This window comes from Pseudophryne corroboree, chromosome 5 (genome assembly GCF_028390025.1).
Source record: "Pseudophryne corroboree isolate aPseCor3 chromosome 5, aPseCor3.hap2, whole genome shotgun sequence".
NCBI classification, from domain to species: Eukaryota; Metazoa; Chordata; class Amphibia; order Anura; family Myobatrachidae; genus Pseudophryne; species Pseudophryne corroboree.
In genome coordinates this window covers 314,462,724-314,484,738 of record NC_086448.1, presented here as the reverse complement: position 1 = coordinate 314,484,738, position 22,015 = coordinate 314,462,724, and the positions used below count along the sequence as shown (strand labels likewise).

The window sequence follows — 22,015 nt, the reverse complement described above, 5'->3', positions numbered from 1 at the left end:
ATGGACCAGCTTTGACCCAGTGGATGTAAAGGACACTGCTGAAATTGCTCGGATTTTGCATCCCACCACCTGTGATCTGGACCCGGCCTCAACCAAGCTTCTAATAGGTTGTATGGATATAATTGGTCCGGTCTTTGCAAAAATTGTTCAGTGCTCTTAGCAGACAGGCATTTTTCCTGGACCCCTTAAGGAAGCAATTGTTAGACCGCTTCTTAAAAAACCTAATTTAGATCCCGACTGCATGACCAACTACAGACCGGTATCAAACCTTCCTTTCCTAGGAAAGGTTATTGAGAAAGTGGTTGCAAATCAACTGGAAACCCGCCTGACAACCCATAATATTTATGATCCATTCCAATCAGGATTTAGGAGAAGACATAGCACTGAAACAGCCCTGGTGTGTGTGTTAAATGATCTTCTGATGGCAATAAACAGAAGTGACTGTTCAATATTAATCCTTCCGGATCTCTCGGCAGCATTTGATACCGTGGACCATGGGCTTCTGATTGAGTGACTGATACATTTCTGTGGTCTGGATGGCACAGTCCTAAGCTGGTTCAAATCATTTCTCACAGGCAGGTCACAGAGAGTATTGTCTGGATTATACTCATCACCACCAGTGCCACTGCCATGTGGTGTCCCACAAGGTTCCATACTATCCCCCATGCTTTTTGCAGTATACATGCTCCCATTGGGTGAAATAATAAGGCGCCATGGCCTGGTTTACCACTGCTATGCAGATGATACACAACTGTACTTGTCCTTTGCTCCGGGCACTGATAACCCAATAGCAACCCTAAATGGCTGTCTATCTGAGCTACAGGAGTGGATGAGCGTCAGTTGGCTGCAACTGAACCCGGATAAAACAGAGGTCCTTATGATACGTCAAAGGACAAGACTACAGCATAGCCAACCAACTGGACTTACACTCAGGGATTCAGAATTACAGACCACTGATCATGTGTGGAATCTTGGCGTTGTCCTAGATGGTGGCTTGACACTTAAACATCAGATATCAGCCACAATCAAATCCTCATTCTTTCACCTGAGGAACATAGCCAGAATCAAGCACTTAATTCCCTCAGATGATCTGCCAAAAGTCATACATGCATTTGTATCATCTCGATTAGACTACTGCAATGCCCTCTACCTTGGTCTCCCAGCAAAAGAATTGCAACGCTTACAGCTGGTGCAAAACACAGCTGCCAGGCTGTTAACCAACCAGCCCCGTTCTAGCCACATAACACCCATCCTCTACTCCCTTCACTGGCTGCCTGTAAGATGGCAAATCATCTTCAAAATTAGCTTACTGAGTTTCAAAGCATTACATGGCCAGGACCCAAGGTACCTGTAGCAGCTTCTGACCCCATACTGCCCCACTCGATAACTGCAATCTGTAGATGAAGGACTTTTAGCAGTACCTAGAATCTCCCGTAATTCATCTGGGGGTCGAGCTTTTAGTCATGCGGCTCCGACTCTATGGAACTCACTTCCCCGCACAGTGCGAGAGGCCCCAACTACAGAATCCTTCAAAAGTAGACTTAAGACTTTCCTGTTTACTCAAGCATTTCCATAATGTCCCTTTTAGTATCTTCATGCTTCTGTATTTTATGAAAATGTACTTCATTATTTTCTGTACTATATTATGCTATGTATCTGTTAAGCGCCTTGAGTCCTATTGGAGAAAGAGTGCTCTATAAATAAAATTATTATTATTATTATTATTATTACTGTATGTATACATATAATAAAACTGTAAGGGTTGTGTATTTGCATAGCTATAATTTTTTTAGAAATATACTTTTTAGGGACTATTTATGAACTATGGAGACAAAAAAAATAAAAATCTGAATTTCTGTCTGTTCATTCCGGCATCACGCAGATGAATTTGGATCACGTTTTCACTATTGTATAGCTTAGTGACCTAGAAAGAAACTGAGGTTTGTATTGATGTGACATCGAGGAGAGGAGCAATAAAGGAAAAATCAGACACTAGACATTTGGTGCGCTGAAAATTATTCCGATCATGCTTCTGCGGAACTTGACTCCGCCCAAGTCATGCACTGGATTCTGACTTAAAGTGACTTCTCTGCAGAGGAATCTAATTGAGGCAGAAATTATAATTGGATGTTGTGCAAGTGAGACTGTGTTTATACCATGTATACCCCTTATCCCCAACTATTATACTTTTCAATTCAAGCGTCTGATCAACAAGTGGCAAGGGCAAATGCTCAGGGTTGCAGATGTAGATTTCAGGACCAGTTACTTCTCTCTTGGGCAGCTTTACGTGGCTTGCACATAAGTTAGTAGCCCCATATCATCTGTTTTTAATATCCCTGAAGGCAGAACTGCAAATATTGTATACAATTATCAATGTGTACAATATAAAATATACATCAAAATTAGAGATGAGCGGGTTCAATTCCTCGGGATATGAACCCCCCAGAACTTCACCCATTTTACACGGTTCCGAGGCAGCCTGGAATCTTCCCGCCTTGCTCGGTTAACCCAAGCGCGCCCGAACGTCATCATCCCGCTGTCGGATTCTCGCGAGATTCGTATTCTATATAAGGAGCTGCGCATCGCCGCCATTTTCACTTGTGCATTGGAGATGATAGCGAGAGGACGTGGCTGCGTTCTCTCAGTTTCTGTGTTCAGTGTGCTGCAAATATCTGTGCTCAGTGTGCTGCAAATATCTACTTTCTCTGCCTGAAAAACGCTCCATATCTGTGCTTCATTGTAGTATATAGTAGGAGGACAGTGCAGAATTTTGCTGACCACTAGTATATATATAGCAGTACGGTACAGTAGTCCATTGCTCTACCTTTGTGTCATCAAGTATACTATCCATCCATACCTGTGCTGCATTTTAGTTGTGCACAGTATATAGTAGGAGGACAGTGCAGAATTTTGCTGACCACCAGTATATATATAGCAGTACGGTACAGTAGTCCATTGCTCTACCTCTGTGCCGTCAAATATACTATCTATCCATACCTGTGCTGCATTGTAGTTGTGCGCAGTATATAGTAGGAGGACAGTGCAGAATTTTGCTGACCACCAGTATATATATATATATATATATAGCAGTACGGTACAGTAGTCCATTGCTCTACCTCTGTGTCGTCAAGTATACTATCCATCCATACCTGTGCTGCATTTAGTTGTGCGCAGTATATAGTAGGATGACAGTGCAGAATTTTGCTGACCACCAGTATATATATATATAGCAGTACGGTACAGTAGTCCATTGCTCTACCTCTGTGTCGTCAAGTATACTATCCATCCATACCTGTGCTGCATTTTAGTTGTGCGCTGTATATAGTAGGAGGACAGTGCAGAATTTTGCTGACCACCAGTATATATATAGCAGTACGGTACAGTAGTCCATTGCTCTACCTCTGTGTCGTCAAGTATACTATCCTTCCATACCTGTGCTGCATTGTAGTTGTGCGCAGTATATAGTAGGAGGACAGTTCAGAATTTGCTGACTACCAGTATATATATATAGCAGTACGGTACAGTAGTCCATTGCTCTACCTCTGTGTCGTCAAGTATACTATCCATATCTGTGCTGCATTGTAGTTGTGCGCAGTATATAGTAGGAGGACAGTGCAGAATTTTGCTGACCACCAGTATATATATATAGCAGTATGGTACTGTAGTCCATTGCTCTACCTCTGTGTCGTCAAGTATACTATCCATATCTGTGCTGCATTGTAGTTGTGCTCAGTATATAGTAGGAGGACAGTGCAGAATTTTGCTGACCACCAGTATATATATATATATATATATATATAGCAGTACGGTACAGTAGTCCATTGCTCTACCTCTGTGTCGTCAAGTATACTATCCATATCTGTGCTGCATTGTAGTTAGTAACATAGTAACATAGTAACATAGTATCTGAGGTTGAAAAAAGACAATTGTCCATTGAGTTCAACCTATTTCTGGTCTCCTATGCATGATGATTTGACTAAAATTTCTGACTGATGCTACTGTCAGCCGTTGCATTTTATCCCAATTTATATTAACTATAATGCATGACTATGCACCATACCCCTGGACATCCTTATCCATTAGGAATTTATCTAACCCATTCTTAAAGGTGTTGACAGATTCCGCCATTACAACTCCCTCGGGCAGGGAATTCCAAACACGTATTGTCCTTACCGTGAAAAAGCCTTTACGACGTATTGTGCGGAATCTCCTCTCCTCTAACCTGAGCGAGTGTCCACGAGTCCTCTGTGTTGATCTAACCAAAAACAGGTCCCGCGCAAGCTCTGTGTATTGTCCCCTTATATATTTGTAGATGTTGATCATATCCCCTCTTAGTCTCCGCTTTTCCAATGTAAACATGCCTAGTTTTTCAAGCCTTTCCTTGTATTCCATCGTCTCCATGCCCTTAATTAGTTTGGTCGCCCTCCTCTGTACCTTTTCTAGCTCCAGGATATCCTTTTTGTAGTATGGTGCCCAGAATTGTACACAGTATTCAAGGTGAGGCCTCACTAGTGATTTATATAACGGGAGTATAATACTCTCGTCCATAGCATCAATACCCCGTTTTATGCATGCTAATATCTTATTAGCCTTCTTTGCTGCAGTCCTACTTTGGGTACTACTGCTTAGCTTGCTATCTATGAGGACACCTAAGTCCTTTTCCAGTACAGAATCCCCTAATTTTACCCCATTTAGTAGGTAGGTGTAATTTTTGTTCTTGTTACCACAGTGCATTACCTTACACTTGTCTGTGTTGAAGCGCATTCTCCATTTGGCTGACCATGCTTCTAATTTAACTAAATCGTTCTGAAGAGACTCGGCATCCTCCTCTGTATTTATAGCCTTACACAATTTGGTATCATCTGCAAAAATTGACACCATGCTCTCTAGACCTTCTGTTAGGTCGTTAATGAAAATATTGAACAATAGCGGTCCTAATACTGAGCCTTGCGGCACACCACTTAGCACTTCAGTCCAAGTTGAAAAAGATCAATTAACCACAACGCGCTGCTCCCTATTATCTAACCAGTTTTTGACCCAAGTGCATATTGTGCTTCCTAGCCCTGATTCTTGTAGTTTGTAGATAAGTCTCATGTGTGGTACAGTATCGAACGCTTTGGTATAGTCTAAAAAGATTACATCCACGTCTTTACCCTGATCTAGGTTTGCGCTTACTGTTTCATAAAAGCCAAGTAAGTTGGTTTGACAGGATCTGTCCTTCATAAACCCATGTTGATTCCTTTTAATGACCTTATTGACTTCAAGGAACTTCTGTATACTATCTCTTAGAATACCTTCCAATACTTTCCCCACTATAGATGTAAGACTAACTGGTCTATAATTACCTGGTTCAGCTTTACTTCCCTTTTTGAATATAGGCACTACTTCCGCTATACGCCAGTCTTTGAGAACCATACCTGATATAACTGAATCCTTAAAGATCAAAGATAGCGGTTTTGCCAGTTCAGAGTGAAGCTCCATTAGAACCCTTGGGTGAATACCATCGGGCCCTGGTGATTTATTAATCTTAAAATGTTTTAATCGGTCACAGACTACTCCCTCGCTTAAATAAGTACCTATCAGTGGGATATTCTCATTATTGAGATTGTGTGTCAGTCCCTGAATTGGGTCCTCTCTAGTGAATACTGTTGAAAAAAACTCATTTAGTGTGTCCGCTATGTCATTATCATTTTTGCTTAAGACTCCCAACTTGTCTTTTAAAGGGCCTATACTCTCCTTCTTTAATCTCTTGCTATTAATGTATTTAAAGAATTTTTTGGGATTCACTTTGCTTTCCTTTGCTACTAGTTTTTCAGTTTTTACTTTAGCCGCTCTTATTTCCTTCTTGCAAATTTTGTTACATTCCTTATAGTGCTGAAATGACTCTGCTTCCCCGTCAGATTTGTATTTTTTAAATGCTCGCCTTTTCTTGCCCATAAGTTCCTTAATCTTTTTGTTAAGCCACATCGGTTTATAATTTTTATTCCTTTTTTTTGCTGCTCATAGGAATAAATTTGAGTGTATTTTTAGCTAGCAGGAATTTTAGTACCTCCCATTTATCCGTAGTATTTTTTCCTAAAAACAAACCTTCCCATTCAATATCCCTGAAAAATACCCTCATCTTTTCAAAATTTGCTTTGCTAAAGTTTAGAGTCCTAGTTGAGCCAGTATAGGGCTGTTTATGGAAACTGATATTGAATGTGACCATATTGTGGTCGCTGTTTCCTATGGGTTCCCCTACTATAATACCTGATACCAAATCCCCATTGTTTGTTAATACCAGGTCTAAGATTGCATTGTACCTAGTTGGTTCCTCAATTAGTTGGACTAAGTAGTTATCATTAAGTGTGTTTAAAAACATATTGCCCCTAGCAGTATCACATGAATCGTTTTTCCAGTTTATCTCTGGACAGTTAAAATCTCCCAACACTACTATGTCTCCTACTCCTGCTGCTCTTTCAATTTGCTTTAGTAACAATTCCTCATCAGATGCGTTGATACCAGGCGGCCTATAGCATACACCCAATACGAACTTTTTTATTCCTTTTTCCCCGCATGCAATTTCTACCCATAATGTCTCGACAGTGTCTACAGTCCCCTCCTGAATATCTTCCCGTATATCAGGTTTTAAAAACGGCTTTACGTAAAGACACACCCCTCCACCCTTTTTATTTAGTCTGTCTCTCCTAAACAGTGTATAGACCTCTAGATTGACTGTCCAATCATGAGATTCATCCCACCAAGTTTCAGTAATGCCTATAATATCATACTGTTTGCTTGCTGCAAGTATTTCTAGTTCACCCTTTTTACCAGTAATGCTTCTGGCGTTTACATACATACAACTAAGATAAGTATTTTCCCTTGCGTTAGGGACATCTTTCACCTTATGTAGCAATGATGACCTGTAATCGTCATTGGTTAGTGCTTTGGTAAAATCTCTTTTAGTACCCATGTTAGTAACCTTACCGCCTGCTCTTACCCTCCCCCCAACTTCTCCCCCATTTCGTTTACTACCGCCATCCCGACTATTCTCACTGCATGACCCGTAGTTTCTAGCTAAACCCTCCCCACAGGCTCCTAGTTTAAAATCTCCTCCAACCTTCTAACCATCCTTCCCCCCAGCACCGCTGCCCCCTCCTCAGTCAGGTGCAATCCGTCACGACAAAACAGATGGCGCCTGACTGAGAAGTCCGCCCAGTGTTCCAGGAACACAAACCCCTCTTTCCTGCACCATTCCCTAAGCCACACATTTACCTCCCTAATCTCCCTCTGCCTCCCTGGACTAGCGCGTGGCACGGGTAATAATTCCGAGAATATTACCTTAGATGTCCTTGCCTTCAGTTTCTTTCCTAAGTCCCTATAGTCTTTCTTAAGGACATCCCACCTTCCGCTAACTTTGTCATTGGTGCCAACGTGCATCAAGACCGCCGGGTCTTTCCCAGCCCCTCCCAACAATCTATCTACCCGGTCCGCGATGTTCCGTACCCGAGCACCCGGGAGACAACAGACTGTACGGCGATCATGGTCCCGGTAGCAGATTGCCCTATCTGCCTTCCTGATGATAGAATCCCCTACCACCACCATCTGACTAGGTACCTCTCTTTCTTTTATCCCAACCGTGCCAGAGGGACCGCTCCTCTGGATGCTAGAGGGAGCAGTCTCCTCCGGCACCGTCATTTCTTCACTATCATCCTCCGATTCCTCGTCCAATTGGGCAAATTTGTTCGGGTTTGATAGTTCGGAGATGTCGAGCCTCCCCCTCTTTTTCTTCCTTCTAACTGTGACCCAACTGGCTACCTGATCATCATCCTCTTCTACCAGTGACCCCTCCCGCAACTCCTCCACCGATCTGTCTAAACTACGCTCGAGATTGTGAATCTCCCTCAGTCGCGTAACGGTTTGCTCTAGATCAGTTACCTGGGCTTCCAGGGCAACAGTTCGCACACACCTCGTGCAGATGTAATCACGCTGGGCCGGTAGCTCCAGGTGTGCATACATCTTGCACGACATGCACTGAGTGAGGTCCCCAATCACAGCCCCTCCCATATTGTTTGTGAGGTCTAACTCCCTGTTACTCTCAAAGAAAAAGCAGAAAAAATAAAAAGTAGAAGACAAGCAATCTCACTTATACAATAATTAAGCTGGCTTATACTTATCTATCTTTGTGCGGTTCTTGGTCCTTCACTTTTATGCAGCCGTAGTACTCTCTCCTGCGGCACCTATACTCCACATAGCAGTTGCAGTTGTTCCAGCTCACTGCACCTCCTTTTTACTCGGCTTCCAGCTCCTGCTAATAAAAAAAAATAAAAGCCCCTCACACACGCACAATCACAGCCCCTCTGCTACTCCAAGTAAGAGACCCTCTCACTCACTCACAAGGTCAACCCCTTGCAGCCTCACCAGAAGTTTAATGGTACTGAAAATGTGTGTTCCTGATTGTGTATTATAAAACTCACCATTTTCTGTATTCTAATTCACCTTTTTGCTGTTTCCAACTCACACTTAGAAATCCAAGCAGCACTTAAAACAGACAAGCCTTTACACAGAGCAAGCTCCAAGAGTCTAATCACTGCTTATATAGGCTCAGCCAGCTGCTTTAATCAGCCCCTCCTCCTCCTGATTACTCACACCTGAGTTAACCCCTCTGGCTTTTCACCTCACACTTTTTTTTTCCCCTCCAAAACCCCCCTCCCCCCAAAAAAAACCCAGTACAGATATATTAAAACAAAAAAGAAACAATATAGATACAAACAATCAGATTCAGATTAACTTTCTCTCACAATATTACTATCCCTATATGGATAGACAGAGATTAAACAGAGTTCACCTTTTTGCTGTTTCCAACTCACACTTAGAAATCCAAGCAGCACTTAAAACTGACAAGCCTTTACACAGAGAAAACAGACAAGCCTTTACACAGAGTTGTGCGCAGTATTATAGTAGGAGGTCAGTGCAGAATTTTGCTGACCACCAGTGTATATATACATATATATATATTTATCTGTGCATCATGTGCTGTTTGGCGACTATTTTTTTAAATGCCATCCTGTCTGACACTGCAGTGCCACTCCTAGATGGGCCAGGTGTTTGTGTCGGCCACTTGGGTCGCTTAGCTTAGCCATCCAGCGACCTTGGTGCACCTCTTTTTTTCTTTGCATCATGTGCTGTTTGGGGACTATTTTTTAAATCTGCCAACCTGTCTGACACTGCAGTGCCACTCCTAGATGTACCAGGTGTTTGTGTCGGTCGCTTAGCTTAGCCATCCAGCGACCTCGGTGCAAATTTTAGGACTAAAAATAATATTGTGAGGTGTGAGGTGTTCAGAATAGACTGGAAATGAGTGGAAATTATGGTTATTGGGGTTAATAATACTATGGGATCAAAATGACCCCCAAATTCTATGATTTAAGCTGTTTTTGAGGTTTTTTTGTAAAAAAAAACACCCGAATCCAAAACACACCCGAATCCGACAAAAAATTTTCAGGGAGGTTTTGCCAAAACGCGTCCGAATCCAAAACACGGCCGCTGAACCGAATCCAAAACCAAAACACAAAACCCGAAAAATGTCCGGTGCACATCACTAATCAAAATATTGTAAAATTAGTTCTGCAGAGCAATAACAGACATTCATGTGAGCGAAGTATGTTGTGCATTATAATATAAATGGACAATTTGATAACGTAAGAAAAGAATTATGTGTTTGATAAATTAAATACAGTCAAGTTATTTGTATTGGCCAAGCTCAGAAAAGCTGCTGACATGTAAATTTGACATTGAGAACTTCAGATTATTTGCTGCCTAGCTGTCCCTATATTGGAACAAAATCCCCTTACACCTAATCACATAAATAAATATATATTGCACATCATTTTGGTCTCCAATATAAATCTGTGTACATGGCCTCCCAAAATTACTATTTTGTCCCTTAATGTAATGTATACTAATATTGACCATGTGTATATTATTTTTTTCAACAAGTGCGTTGTTTTTAGTGGCCATTTAAAATATATAGTTGAGTAGGATGTATTTAATAAAAACTACACTTACTGTGATGCTCTCTTTGGACAGACAGAGCCCTGCAGTTGATGAGTCTCCGTGCCAATATCGTAAAATAATACAGTTTGTCCAAAGTTATCCACTCTTTTCAATTGAGGAACAATTGCTAATAATTTTGTTATAATATCTTAGCAACATTTTGATTGCTTATACTGTATGAAAAATAAAGAAATATATGGAAATAAGTAACATACTATGGTTGATATTGATAAAGCCTAATATTTATCCTATATTAAACACTATAAAAGGTTAAGAGACACAGGACGCAATTGGCGTATGGGGTACCGTAAGGGTACGCACTTAGCGTAGCGGACGCTTAGCCGTGGACGAGACGCACGAGCGGCACGTTCGCTCACGGCTTAATGCGTAGAGGCAAGCACGCTATAGGCTGCCGATTAACGTAACGATACGCTATCAGCGTAGTGGACGCTCGAGACCACGAGGAGATCACAAGCGGCGCTGACGCTCACAGAGTTAAACCTTTGTAACTATACCATAAATAATGTATTTATACTGTAAACCTTTGTGCAGTGTTAGGGTGTAAATGCAACACAGTGTAACCTTGTTAGTTTAAAAGCTGTATGAGCGTATGTGACGCTCAGAGAACACCTTTAGCAATATAATAAACACTCAAATACCGGTCTAAGGTTCTAACACCTTTAAGGGAGAGAATGAACGTTCAATTGCAAAAGTATACACATTACAACTTATACACTACCAAACTAACATAAAATACCTAACCGAATTACTACACGTTAAAATTACAATAGCGGCACAATTACATTTAAGGGGAATGAGAGAGAGAAATGGCTTACAACAAATAGGAGATAAATATGGTTGCAGAGAACTTACGCACAAGGGGAAACAATCGCATGCGCCTTTCTGGATATCCAGCTCCCGATTATCAGTGATGAGAATCGTTGAGAAGAGTAGAGAGCTGGCCCAGGTCGGCTTGTCTTTATATACACTTACACACAGTACAGTACAATGGTCCCTACATTCTTATTGTTCATTGGACACAGGAATCCGTCTCCGCATTATAACAAAAGGTCATAGGTTGGTTCATACAGGTGGGCTGTGACTATTTCAAACTGCTCAGGTGGGAGGGAAACTGGGTTTCCCGCCGCATGGGTAATAAACTGCAAATATAGCAAATGTCCATAAACTTCTTATGACCATAACTATACGCACGAGCGATTAATCCGTTTCTAACCAACACCGGAATATTGCTAATTTAATACTCTTCCGATGGATACTAAACACCACTGTGTCACCCCTGTCTGACCCTTCGTATCAAACAAAGAGGGATCTCTTTGTCTCTGAACATACTACATTAACTAAACTTTCAGATTCTATCAAAGGGACCATAATCTACAAAATACATTATATGACTAAAATATGTAACGATTGAGTCGCCCGCTAGACGCACACAAACTCTACCGTAAATGCGCATACCATGCGCCTGCGAGTGCACGCGACTGCGAGTATACGCACGCACGGGAGAGCTCATGCACGTGCAGCGGGCACACGCATGAGGTGCATATATGGCAATGTGCAGCGTGATATTTTTCTGACTTTGACAATATACATAATAGTTCATGAATGTCTTGCATGTATTAATAATCATGAGTACTATATTGCTTTCAGTTTTTATTGTTGGTATATACATGAATTCATACTACAATATTCAACTGTAAATTGAAGCACAAGCCATGGATCTGGCAGATCATAATTAAATCCCTAGGTACTTTTCAGGCAAAGCCCCTTTAAGACTGTTCTGGTGTTGCTCCTTTAAGGTTTGTTTAGTAAATGATTGATTGGGTTTTTATCCAGTCAGGTGAAGGGGTGGGTTCTTAGGTGATTCATTAGCTGTTATCAGTTAGAGGCTTCTCCTCTTTTTCTTCTGGAAATACTGCCCTCCCTCCCTTATTGTGTTAGTACAGAAGTTATCAAACGCTGTCCTCAAGGCACTCCAATGGTCTAGATTTTAGGTATATCTATGGCTCAGCACAGATGGTTAAATCAAACTGAATGAGGTGTTAATTAAGTCACTTGTGGCCAAGCGTGGATGAACGTAAAACCTGAACTGATGAGGTGCCTTGTGGACCGCGTTTGAAAACCTATGTGTGTTTGTTTTGCATTTGCATTTCTGATACTTGTGGTTCTCCAAGTACCAGCATGCAGGGAGGCTTGCTGTGACTTGTAGTTCCACAGCAAAAGACAATATTCTTTTTTTTACACTTTTAATGGCTATCAGCCCGACACCCACTGCCCAGGGGTGCAGGGGACAGCCTTGGGCTTTACCCCTGGCCCTTGGGTACCAGTAGAGGGGAGGACCCCTTGATTTAAGGGGTCCCCATTCCTCCAGGGAACCCTGGCCAGGGGTGACTAGTTGGGGGGGTAATGCCACGGCTGCAGGGACCTACATAAATGTGTCCCCTGGCTGTGGCATTATCTCCTTGGCTAGTGAAGCCCGGTGCTGGTTTCAGAAATGCAGGGGATCCCTACTTCTTTTGTCCCCCTGTATTTTTGGAACCAGGACTGGACCAAGAGCCCGGTGCTGTTTGTATAAATACTGCAGAACCCCTGTGCAATTTTCCCAAGGTATTTTAACAACCAGTACCGGCTCAAAGAGCCCAGGGCTGGTTATGCTTAGGAGGGGGGACCCCATGCAAATTTTTGTTTCATTCTTAACTCTTTCATAATACTGTACACAATGAAGCCCTGCACGGATCTCTCTGATCCGGCCGGGCTTCATTGTGTTAAGTCCGGCAGTGTTTTACTATTCTCTCCTGTAAAACACTGCCAGCAATACGAATTGCATTGACATCGGTGAACTCGAATTGAAAAAACACGGTAGTTTAGTAAATTACAGTGTTTTGCTTTGGGGGTTTTTAAAAAAAAAAAGTTGCAATCTCACACTGCCGATGTCAGCCAACATTGATCTCGGCTGAAATCGGCAGAAATATGAATGTTAGTAAGTATACCCCAAGGAGTTTGTATCCTTCTACAAGTTTGAAGTGGACATATAAATCCACAGGCTGGTGTGTAGAGAAAGAGTCCTGTCATGTAGTGCTTTCAGTGTAGAGCCAAGAGTGGAACCATTTAAATGCAGAGTAGCAAAAAGCAACAAGTTAGAAAAAACTGCAGTAACCAAATGAAGCTCAATTGCAAATTAAGATAACTTCAAAACTTTACTACATTGTATTACTCTGCAGAAATAGTGAATCAAATTGAAGATGATGGGTCCACTTTAATATTTTACTGTATACTAAGCAGTAAATATACTCTAATCAGTAGATAAGGTAGCTTTGCATGTTTCACTTTTCTACTATAACCTTATCAGACAATCTTTCAGCAAAACATACGTTTTCCTTCATAGTTAACAGCTTGTGCAGAGAAATTGTGAAAGGATTATATAACAAGTTTTTGGCTCAGTACCCTTGAACATAGACTCTAATCATATAACTTGTTTCCTGCTTACCCCTATCACAAGGTCACATCAGCTGCTGGTTTTCATGCATTGATCTTATTGCTCTGTGAAAATGCAGCATTTAACAGATGATTTTTTTTCATGTATGTGCTGTGATCACAGCTTTCAGCAGGCTGCAGGAAAATAAATTACCAGGATATGTAGAGTGCATTGTGGTCCATGGCCCTTTGACCTCACTAATCCATATTTCAAAAATTATGTTGCTAATAAATGTGAACATCGTTTAGTTATCTCATAGCTGCGGTTCTTAGTTCCGACATATGTTTCACATATGATAGGCAGGAAAAAGTCAAGACTGCTTCATATCAGATTTTTTAGATCAAAACTCAAACAGTTCCATATTTGATTTTTTCCCCAAAATTCAATGTTAATACTATTGTCTTGCAAATGTGATGATCATTACAGTACAAAAGGCCTTCAGGAAATCCCCAGACCATATATGAAATTGCTGATAATTTTGGTTTGCAGCTCATATTAAGACAATCAGATAGAATTACAAGGCTGTTTAACCATATTCTTTGCCTGAGGCTTTAAGCTTTTGCATTTCCGCTGAACATTTTATGTTTCAATATTGGCTGCCTGGGAACAAACCAGTGTGGTAGTGCTTTACATCCTTTGGAATTTGTAAAAAAAAAAGAGAGAGTTCAGACCACAGTCTTTTGTTTGTTCCTAGGTTCTCAGAAAAAACAACCACTGAGTGGCTTCAACTCTTTGAAGGAAGTGGCATCCCATATGGCCCAATCAACAGTATAAAGCAAGTATTCTCTGAACCCCAGGTTAGTTTGAGACCACTTATTTTGCTTTGCAAGGTTTTAGTACAATGTTCATCAGGTCATATTAGAACATGAATGTGTAATGATGTCTCAGGAACAGCATAGATAAGTACTCTACCTACAGTACCTATTAAGCAAGGGCAAATGTATTAACCTGGAGAAGGCATAAGGAAGTGATAAACCAGTGATAAGAGCAAGGTGATAAACACACCAGCCAATAAGCTCCAATATGTAAATTAACAGGAGCTGATTCGCTAGTGCGTTTATCACCTTGCACTTATCACTGGTTTATCACTTCCTTATGCCGTCTCCAGGCTTAATACATCTTCTCCATTGTCCTCAAGGCACCCTAACTGTCCAGGTTTTAAGGATATCCATACTCACACAGCTGGCTAAATCAAATTGACTAAGGTACTAAAAAAATCACCTGTGCTCTAGCATGAATATCCTTAAATCCTGGACCGATGCCTTGAGGGCTGAATTTATGAACCTCTCTATTAAGAAAAGACATTATGACATTTTTCTCACTGCGTTTTAATATTATCTCTCTAGGCTGATTTATCAAAGTTTGGAGAGAGATAAAGGGCAATATTTAATATATGTAATTATATCAAAAAATAAAGAGATAAATATCTCTTTTCCACTGGCAGTTGCAGCGCAGTCCAAAATTCAGATAGGGAAGCCACACCAACTGCCAGTGAGTGCCGGCCGGTGATGTTTGGCAGTGTTTGGAGAGGCAGTTGGTGTGGCTTCCCTATTTGAATTTTGGCCTGTGCTGCAACTGCCACTGGAATAGAGATATTTATATATATATATTTTTTTTTAAATATAATTATGTTTATGAAATATTCCCTAAAGTACCAACCAGTCAGCTCCTAACTGTCATTTTACAGGCTCTGAAAACAACAGTTAGTAGCTGACTAGTTGGTAAGTTATCTCTCCAAGCTCTCTCCATGCTTTATCATCATACAGACAATACTACAAAATAGGCATTTTTTTATTGATCTTCAAAATTTGAAGAAAGCACATAATATGCTTATTCGTTGATTACAACGTGACTTCTTATGAAGTGAAAGTAAATCACTGGGGACGTGGTCTGGGAAAAATAATATATGTTATGATGCTACTGATTTAAGTGATGTGCAATTGCAAATTACCGTAGGGCAAATTGTCATGTAGTAACATGGTACTCTGCTTTGTTGTTGTCCTTTTGTGGAATCCTTTAAATTTTAAAAAAAGTTGTAGTATATACTGCTTTCCTGTATTTCATGTATTCCACCAATAGAACTTGCAATGAATCCAAAAACATAGTGAGAATATTTTTACAGAAGAAAGTAGTTTGGGAAATGTTATGGTCTGGTAGAATGCTTTTGCTTCTGTTGCAGTAATTCCTAACATCTCAGACTTTGATACAGCTACCGAAACTTCCAAGTGATCATTTTTGTAAAACACAACTGTTAAATTATTATATTACATCAAATAATACTTGAATCCTGAAAAGGTTTGAGTACATTTATAGACCACATCATATTTCCTTTATCAGTGATAAATCTTTCGATCCTTCTTAATATTGTCACATATAAATCTATACTGTAACCCTACTGCCTATGTTGGTTTCCGCTGTTACAATAGGATATTGGGCCTACTTCAGAGTTGATCGCAGCAGCAAATTTGTTAACAAAACAAAACCATGTGCACTGCAGGGGGGGGGGAGGGCAGATACAACATGTGCAGAGAGAGTTAGATTTGGGTGGGGTGTGTTCAAACTGAAATCTGAATTGCAGCGTAAAAATAGAGCAGCCAGTATTTACCCTGCACAGAAACAATATAACCTACCCAAATCTAACTCTCTCTGCACATGTTATATCTGCCACACCTGCAGTGCACATGGTTTTGACCATCTGCAAACAAATTTGCTTCTGCGATCCACTCTGAATTACCCCCATTGTTTCAATCATTTTGAGTTCCATATATATGTGTTTTCTGCTGCTGTTGTCTGAGATTCCTCTGATTCTGCATCTGTTATAATGCAGCTACCTGCAAACTATTAGTTGGGATCGGTACTGTTAGACTTTACTGCTGATATACAGTATAAGAAACCCAGTAAATGAGAAAGCCTTAGTAGAAATTATAACTGACTCCTGATTGGCTTAGGCACCAAACCTGCTGTCATTTCTGCCTTTAGTGCCTTATTCAGATCTGATCGCTGGGCTGCTAATTTTGCTGTCCTGCGATCAGATAATCTCCGCCTCCAGGGGGAGTGTAAATTTGCCGTGCAAGTGTGCGATCGCATGTGTAGCTGAGCTGCGAAAATCCACTTTGTGCAGTCTGCGCGCAAACAAGGACTTACTCCTCCAGTAAGATCACATTAGGCTGATTGGGCCGGAGCTGACGTCAGACACCCTCCCTGAAAACGCTTGGTAACGCCTGCGTTTTCGCTTACGTCCTAGAGGATGCTGGGGACTCCAAAAGGACCATGGGGTATAGACGGGATCTGCAGGAGCTTGGGCACACTTAAAAGACTTAATCTGGGTGTGAAGTGGCTCCTCCCTCTATGCCCCGCCTCCAGACCCCAGTTAGACTTTGTGCCCAGGAGTGACTGGATGCACACTAGGGGAGCTCTCCTGAGTTTCTCTAGAAAAGACTTTATGTTAGGTTTTTTATTTTCAGGGAGACCTGCTGGCTACAGGCTCCCTGCTGCGTGGGAGTGAGGGGAGAGGAGCAGACCTACTTCTTCTTAGTTAAGGGCTCTGCTTCTCGGCTACTGGTCACCATTAGCTCCAGAGGGTTTGATCACTTGGTGCGCCTAGCTGCTTGTTCCCGGAGCCGCGCCGTCACCCCCTCACAGAAGCCAGAAGAAAGAAGTCGGGTGAGTATGAGAAGATCAGAAGACTTCAGGACGGCAGAAGACTTCAGTAACGGAAGGTACAGCACAGCAGTAACGCTGTGCTCCATGCTCCCACACACATCACCAACGGTATTTACTGGGTGCAGGGTGCTGGGGGGCATGTTACTGGAGTTTTGGGGCTGGCAGAGAGCTTTTCGGTGCCTCGGCACCGTTTCCATAAACCCCAGCCGGCATTTTTCATTTTTAAATTTGGCGGGCCGAAGCGCGCCTGGAAGGGGGCGGAGCTTCGTCCCGCGGCTCACAGGCGCCATCTTCTTCTTCAACACGCGGCTGAAGGGAGATGCTGCCGGGACCTCCACATTCCTCAGACAAGTAACGGGGAGATATTCAGAAGGGGGGTGGCGCAGTGTGGTGTTTATTATCATTACAAAGCAGTGCTGGGTACATATATCTTTTCTTGGGATATATGGGCGCTGGGCTGTGAGCTGGCATACTCCCTCTGTGTTCTCTATCTGGGCTTCATTGTGGGCCTGTCACCTAGCTGGGACGTTCTGTGTGTTGTTGTGTGTCGGTACTATGTGTCGGCATGTCTGAGGCTGAATGCTATTCACCAGAGGAGGTTATTGGGGGAGCGGATGCGGGGCTAGATTTGGGACTGTCGACGCAGCCGACACCTGATTTACTCGCATTGCTCAGTACAATAAATTTGAATGTTGCTTCTTTATCAAAGAGGTTAGATAAGTCTGAGTCACAGACGCAGGTGTGGAAAAAGTCCATGGAAGAGGCTTTGTCTCAGGTTCAGACCCCATCCGGGTCGCAAAAGCGGCCATTTACTCAGGTGGTAGATACTGATACTGACACGGACTCTAAATCCGAGGTCGATTTCACTGAGGCTGCTTTACATCCACGGTTAGTTAAGAGTATTCAGTACATGATTGTGGCTATAAAAGATGTTTTACACATTTCTGATGAACCTGCGGTACAGGAAACAAGGATTTGCTTGTTCAAGGGAAAAAAACCTGAGGTGAAGTTTCCCCCCTTTCATGAAATGAATACTCTTTGTGAAAAGGCTTGGGAGTCGCCGGATAAGAGGTGGCAGATTCCCAAGAGAATTTACATGGCGTATCCTTTCCCCTCTGATGACAGGGAAAAATGGGAGGCGTCTCCAAATGTTGACAAAGCTCTATCTCATTTGTCTAAGAAAGTGGCCCTTCCGTCCCCTGACACGGCAGCTCTCAAGGATCCGGCGGATCGTAAGCTGGAGACGTCTTTGAAGTCCATTCTCGCTAATTTGGGTGCATTGCTCAGACCTGCTGTCGCGTCGGTATGGGTGAGTAGTGCTATTGCTAAATGGGCTGAGAATTTAGCTAATGATATGGATACCCTTGATAAAGATAATGTCCTTTTGACTCTCGGTTATATCAAGGACGCTGCAGATTACCTGAAGGATGCGGCGAGGGACGTCTGTCTCTTGGGTTCAAGAACCAATGCCATGTCGATATCAGCCAGGAGGGCGTTGTGGATCCATCAATGGAACGCTGATGCCGACTCCAAGAGGGCTATGGAAGCGTTACCCTTCAAAGGTACTGTCTTGTTTGGGGACGGCTTGGCTGACCTGGTCTCGACCGCGACTGCGGGTAAGTCCTCTTTTCTTCCTTATGTTCCCACACAACAGAAAAAGGCACCACATCAGCAAATGCAGTCCTTTCGTCACAATAAATACAGGCGTGGAAAAGGTTCGTCCTTCCTCGCTTCAAAAGGTAGAGGAAGGGGAAGGAAACCTCCTGCAGGCTCAGGCGCCCAGGACCAAAAGTCCTCCCCTGCTGCTACCAAGTCCACCGCATGACGCTGGGGCTTCCCTGGGGGAGTCCGGACCGGTGGGGGGCCATCTACGAATATTCAGTCAGGTCTGGTTTCAATCAGACCTGGATCCTTGGGTCCTAGAGATTGTGTCTCAGGGATACAAACTGGAGTTTCAGGAGATACCCCCTCACCGGTTCTTCATTTCGGCATTACCAGTAGCTCTTCCGGACAGGGAGGTGGTGCTGGCAGCGATTCAAAAATTGTGTCTACAGAGGGTCATTGTTCCCGTTCCCTCGTCCCAGCGGGGGGAGGGGTTCTACTCGAGCCTCTTTGTTGTGCCGAAACCGGACAGTTCGGTCAGACCAATTCTAAATCTAAAATCCCTCAATCCATACTTGAAAGTTTTCAAGTTCAAGATGGAATCCCTTCGAGCGGTAATTGCCAGCCTGGAAGGGGGGATTTTATGTCGTCAGTCGACATAAAGGATGCCTACTTACATGTCCCGATATATCCTTCGCATCAGGCCTTCCTCAGGTTTGCGATACAGGATTATCATTACCAATTTCAGACGTTGCCGTTTGGGCTCTCCATGGCTCCGAGGATTTTCACCAAAGTCATGGCGGAAATTATGGTTCTCCTTCGCAAACAAGGGGTTACAATTATCGCGTACTTGGACGATCTCCTGATAAAGGCGAGGTCCAAGGAACGGTTGCTGAGAAGTGTAGATTTGTCACTGTCGGTTCTGCGACAGCACGGTTGGGTACTCAATTTGCCAAAATCTCAGTTGATTCCGACCACTCGGCTGCCTTTTCTGGGCATGATTCTGGATTTGGATTTACAGAAAGTATTTCTTCCAGAAGAAAAGGCTCTGGAACTGCAGGCGATGGTCAGGGAACTTCTGAGGCCGACGAGTGTGTCAATCCATCACTGTACTCGGGTGCTGGGGAAGATGGTTGCAGCGTACAAAGCCATTCCATTTGGCAGGTTTCATGCCCGGGTGTTTCAGTGGGACTTGCTGAGCAAATGGTCCGGGTCTCACCTGCACATGCACCGGAAGATAAATCTATCTCCCAGAGCCAGAATTTCTCTCCTGTGGTGGCTACAAGATCATCACCTCCTAGGGGGACGCCGGTTCGGTATCAAGGATTGGGAGCTTCTAACAACAGATGCAAGTCTCCGGGGCTGGGGCGCAGTCACCCAAGGAAGAAACTTCAAGGGGAAATGGTCGCTCCAGGAAGCCTGTCTCCACATAAATGTTCTCGAGTTAAGAGCCATTTACAACGGCCTGCTGCAAGCAAGAAGCCTTCTTCAGGGTCGACCTGTCCTGGTACAGTCAGACAACATCACAGCGGTGGCTCATATAAACCGTCAAGGCGGAACAAGGAGCAGAGCGGCAATGGCAGAGGCCACAAGAATCCTTCGCTGGGCGGAACAACACGTGAGCGCCCTGTCAGCAGTCTTCCTACCGGAAGTGGACAACTGGGAAGCAGATTTCCTCAGCAGACATGATCTCCATCCGGGAGAGTGGGCTCTTCACCAAGAGGTATTTGCAGAGGTGACAAAACGTTGGGGAATTCCGTTGATCGACATGATGGCGTCTCATCTCAACAAGAAGCTCCCGAGGTATTGTTCCAGGTCAAGGGACCCCCAAGCCAGTGCAGTGGACGCCCTGGTGTCTCCGTGGGTTTTCCAGTCGGTGTATGTGTTCCCTCCACTTCCTCTCATTCCAAAGGTACTGGTGATCATTCGACGAGCAAGGGTTCAGGAGATTCTTGTCGTTCCAGATTGGCCAAGAAGGGCCTGGTACTCGGATCTTCAGGAATTACTGGTGGAAGATCCTTGGCTGCTTCCTCTAAGAGAGGACCTGTTGTTGCAGGGTCCATGCGTATTTCCAGACTTACCGCGGCTGCATTTGACGGCATGGAGGTTGAGCGCCAGATCTTAGCTCGTAAGGGTATTCCCAGGGAGGTCATTCCAACTCTCATTAAGGCTAGGAAGGAGGTTACGGCGAAGCATTATCACCGTATTTGGAGAAAGTATGTTTCCTGGTGTGAGTCTAAAATGGCTCCTGCGGAAGATTTTCACTTGGGTCGCTTTCTCCACTTTTTTCAGGCGGGAGTAGATGCAGGCCTGAAATTGGGTTCCATCAAAGTGCAGATTTCGGCTTTGTCTATTTTCTTTCAAAAAGAGTTAGCTGTCCTCCCAGAGGTTCAGACTTTTGAAAAAGGAGTAATGCATATCAATCCTCCGTTTGTGCCTCCTGTAGCTCCATGGGACTTTGATGTAGTCTTACGGTTTCTCATGTCTTCCTGGTTTGAACCTTTGCAAAAGGTTGAGTTGAAATTTCTCACTTGGAAGGTAGTTATGCTATTGGCACTGGCGTCTGCCAGGCAGGTGTCAGAGTTGGCGGCCTTATCTCATAAGAGCCCGTACTTGATTTTTCATTCGGATAGGGCGGAATTGAGGACTCGTCAACAATTTCTGCCGAAGGTGGTTTCTTCATGTCACATTAACCAACCTATTGTGGTCCCGGTGGCTACGGAAGCTGTGGCGATTCCAAAATCTCTGGATGTTGTAAGAGCGTTGAAAATCTACGTCACTAGGACAGCTGTTGCTAGGAAAACTGAGGCGCTGTTTGTCTTGTATGCTTCCAACAAAATTGGTCATCCTGCTTCGAAGCAGACTATTGCTCGCTGGATCTGTAATACGATTCAGCAGGCTCACTCTACGGCTGGATTGCCGGTTCCAAATTCGGTTAAGGCCCATTCCACTAGGAAGGTGCGCTCTTCTTGGGCGGCTGCCCGAGGCGTCTCGGCATTACAGCTTTGCCGTGCGGCGACTTGGTCGGGGTCAAACACCTTTGCAAAATTCTATAAGTTTGATACCCTGGCCGATGAGGACCTTGCGTTTGCTCAGTCGGTGCTGCAGAGTCGTCCGCACTCTCCCGCCCATTCTGGAGCTTTGGTATAATCCCCATGGTCCTTTTGGAGTCCCAAGCATCCTCTAGGACGTAAGAGAAAATAGGATTTTGGTACTTACTGG

At 43.3% G+C, this 22,015-nt stretch overlaps 1 protein-coding gene across 3 annotated transcripts in view; it reads left to right on the top strand.

Moving 5' to 3' along the window:
* Positions 1–22,015, top strand: part of SUGCT (succinyl-CoA:glutarate-CoA transferase) — a 1,636,615-nt gene that overhangs the window by 803,163 nt on the left and 811,437 nt on the right. For all 3 annotated transcript variants that reach the window (XM_063924883.1, XM_063924885.1, XM_063924884.1), the window contains exon 12: positions 14,223–14,325. In XM_063924883.1, the coding sequence (XP_063780953.1) occupies positions 14,223–14,325 (103 nt within the window). The remainder of the gene's footprint in view (positions 1–14,222; positions 14,326–22,015) is intronic.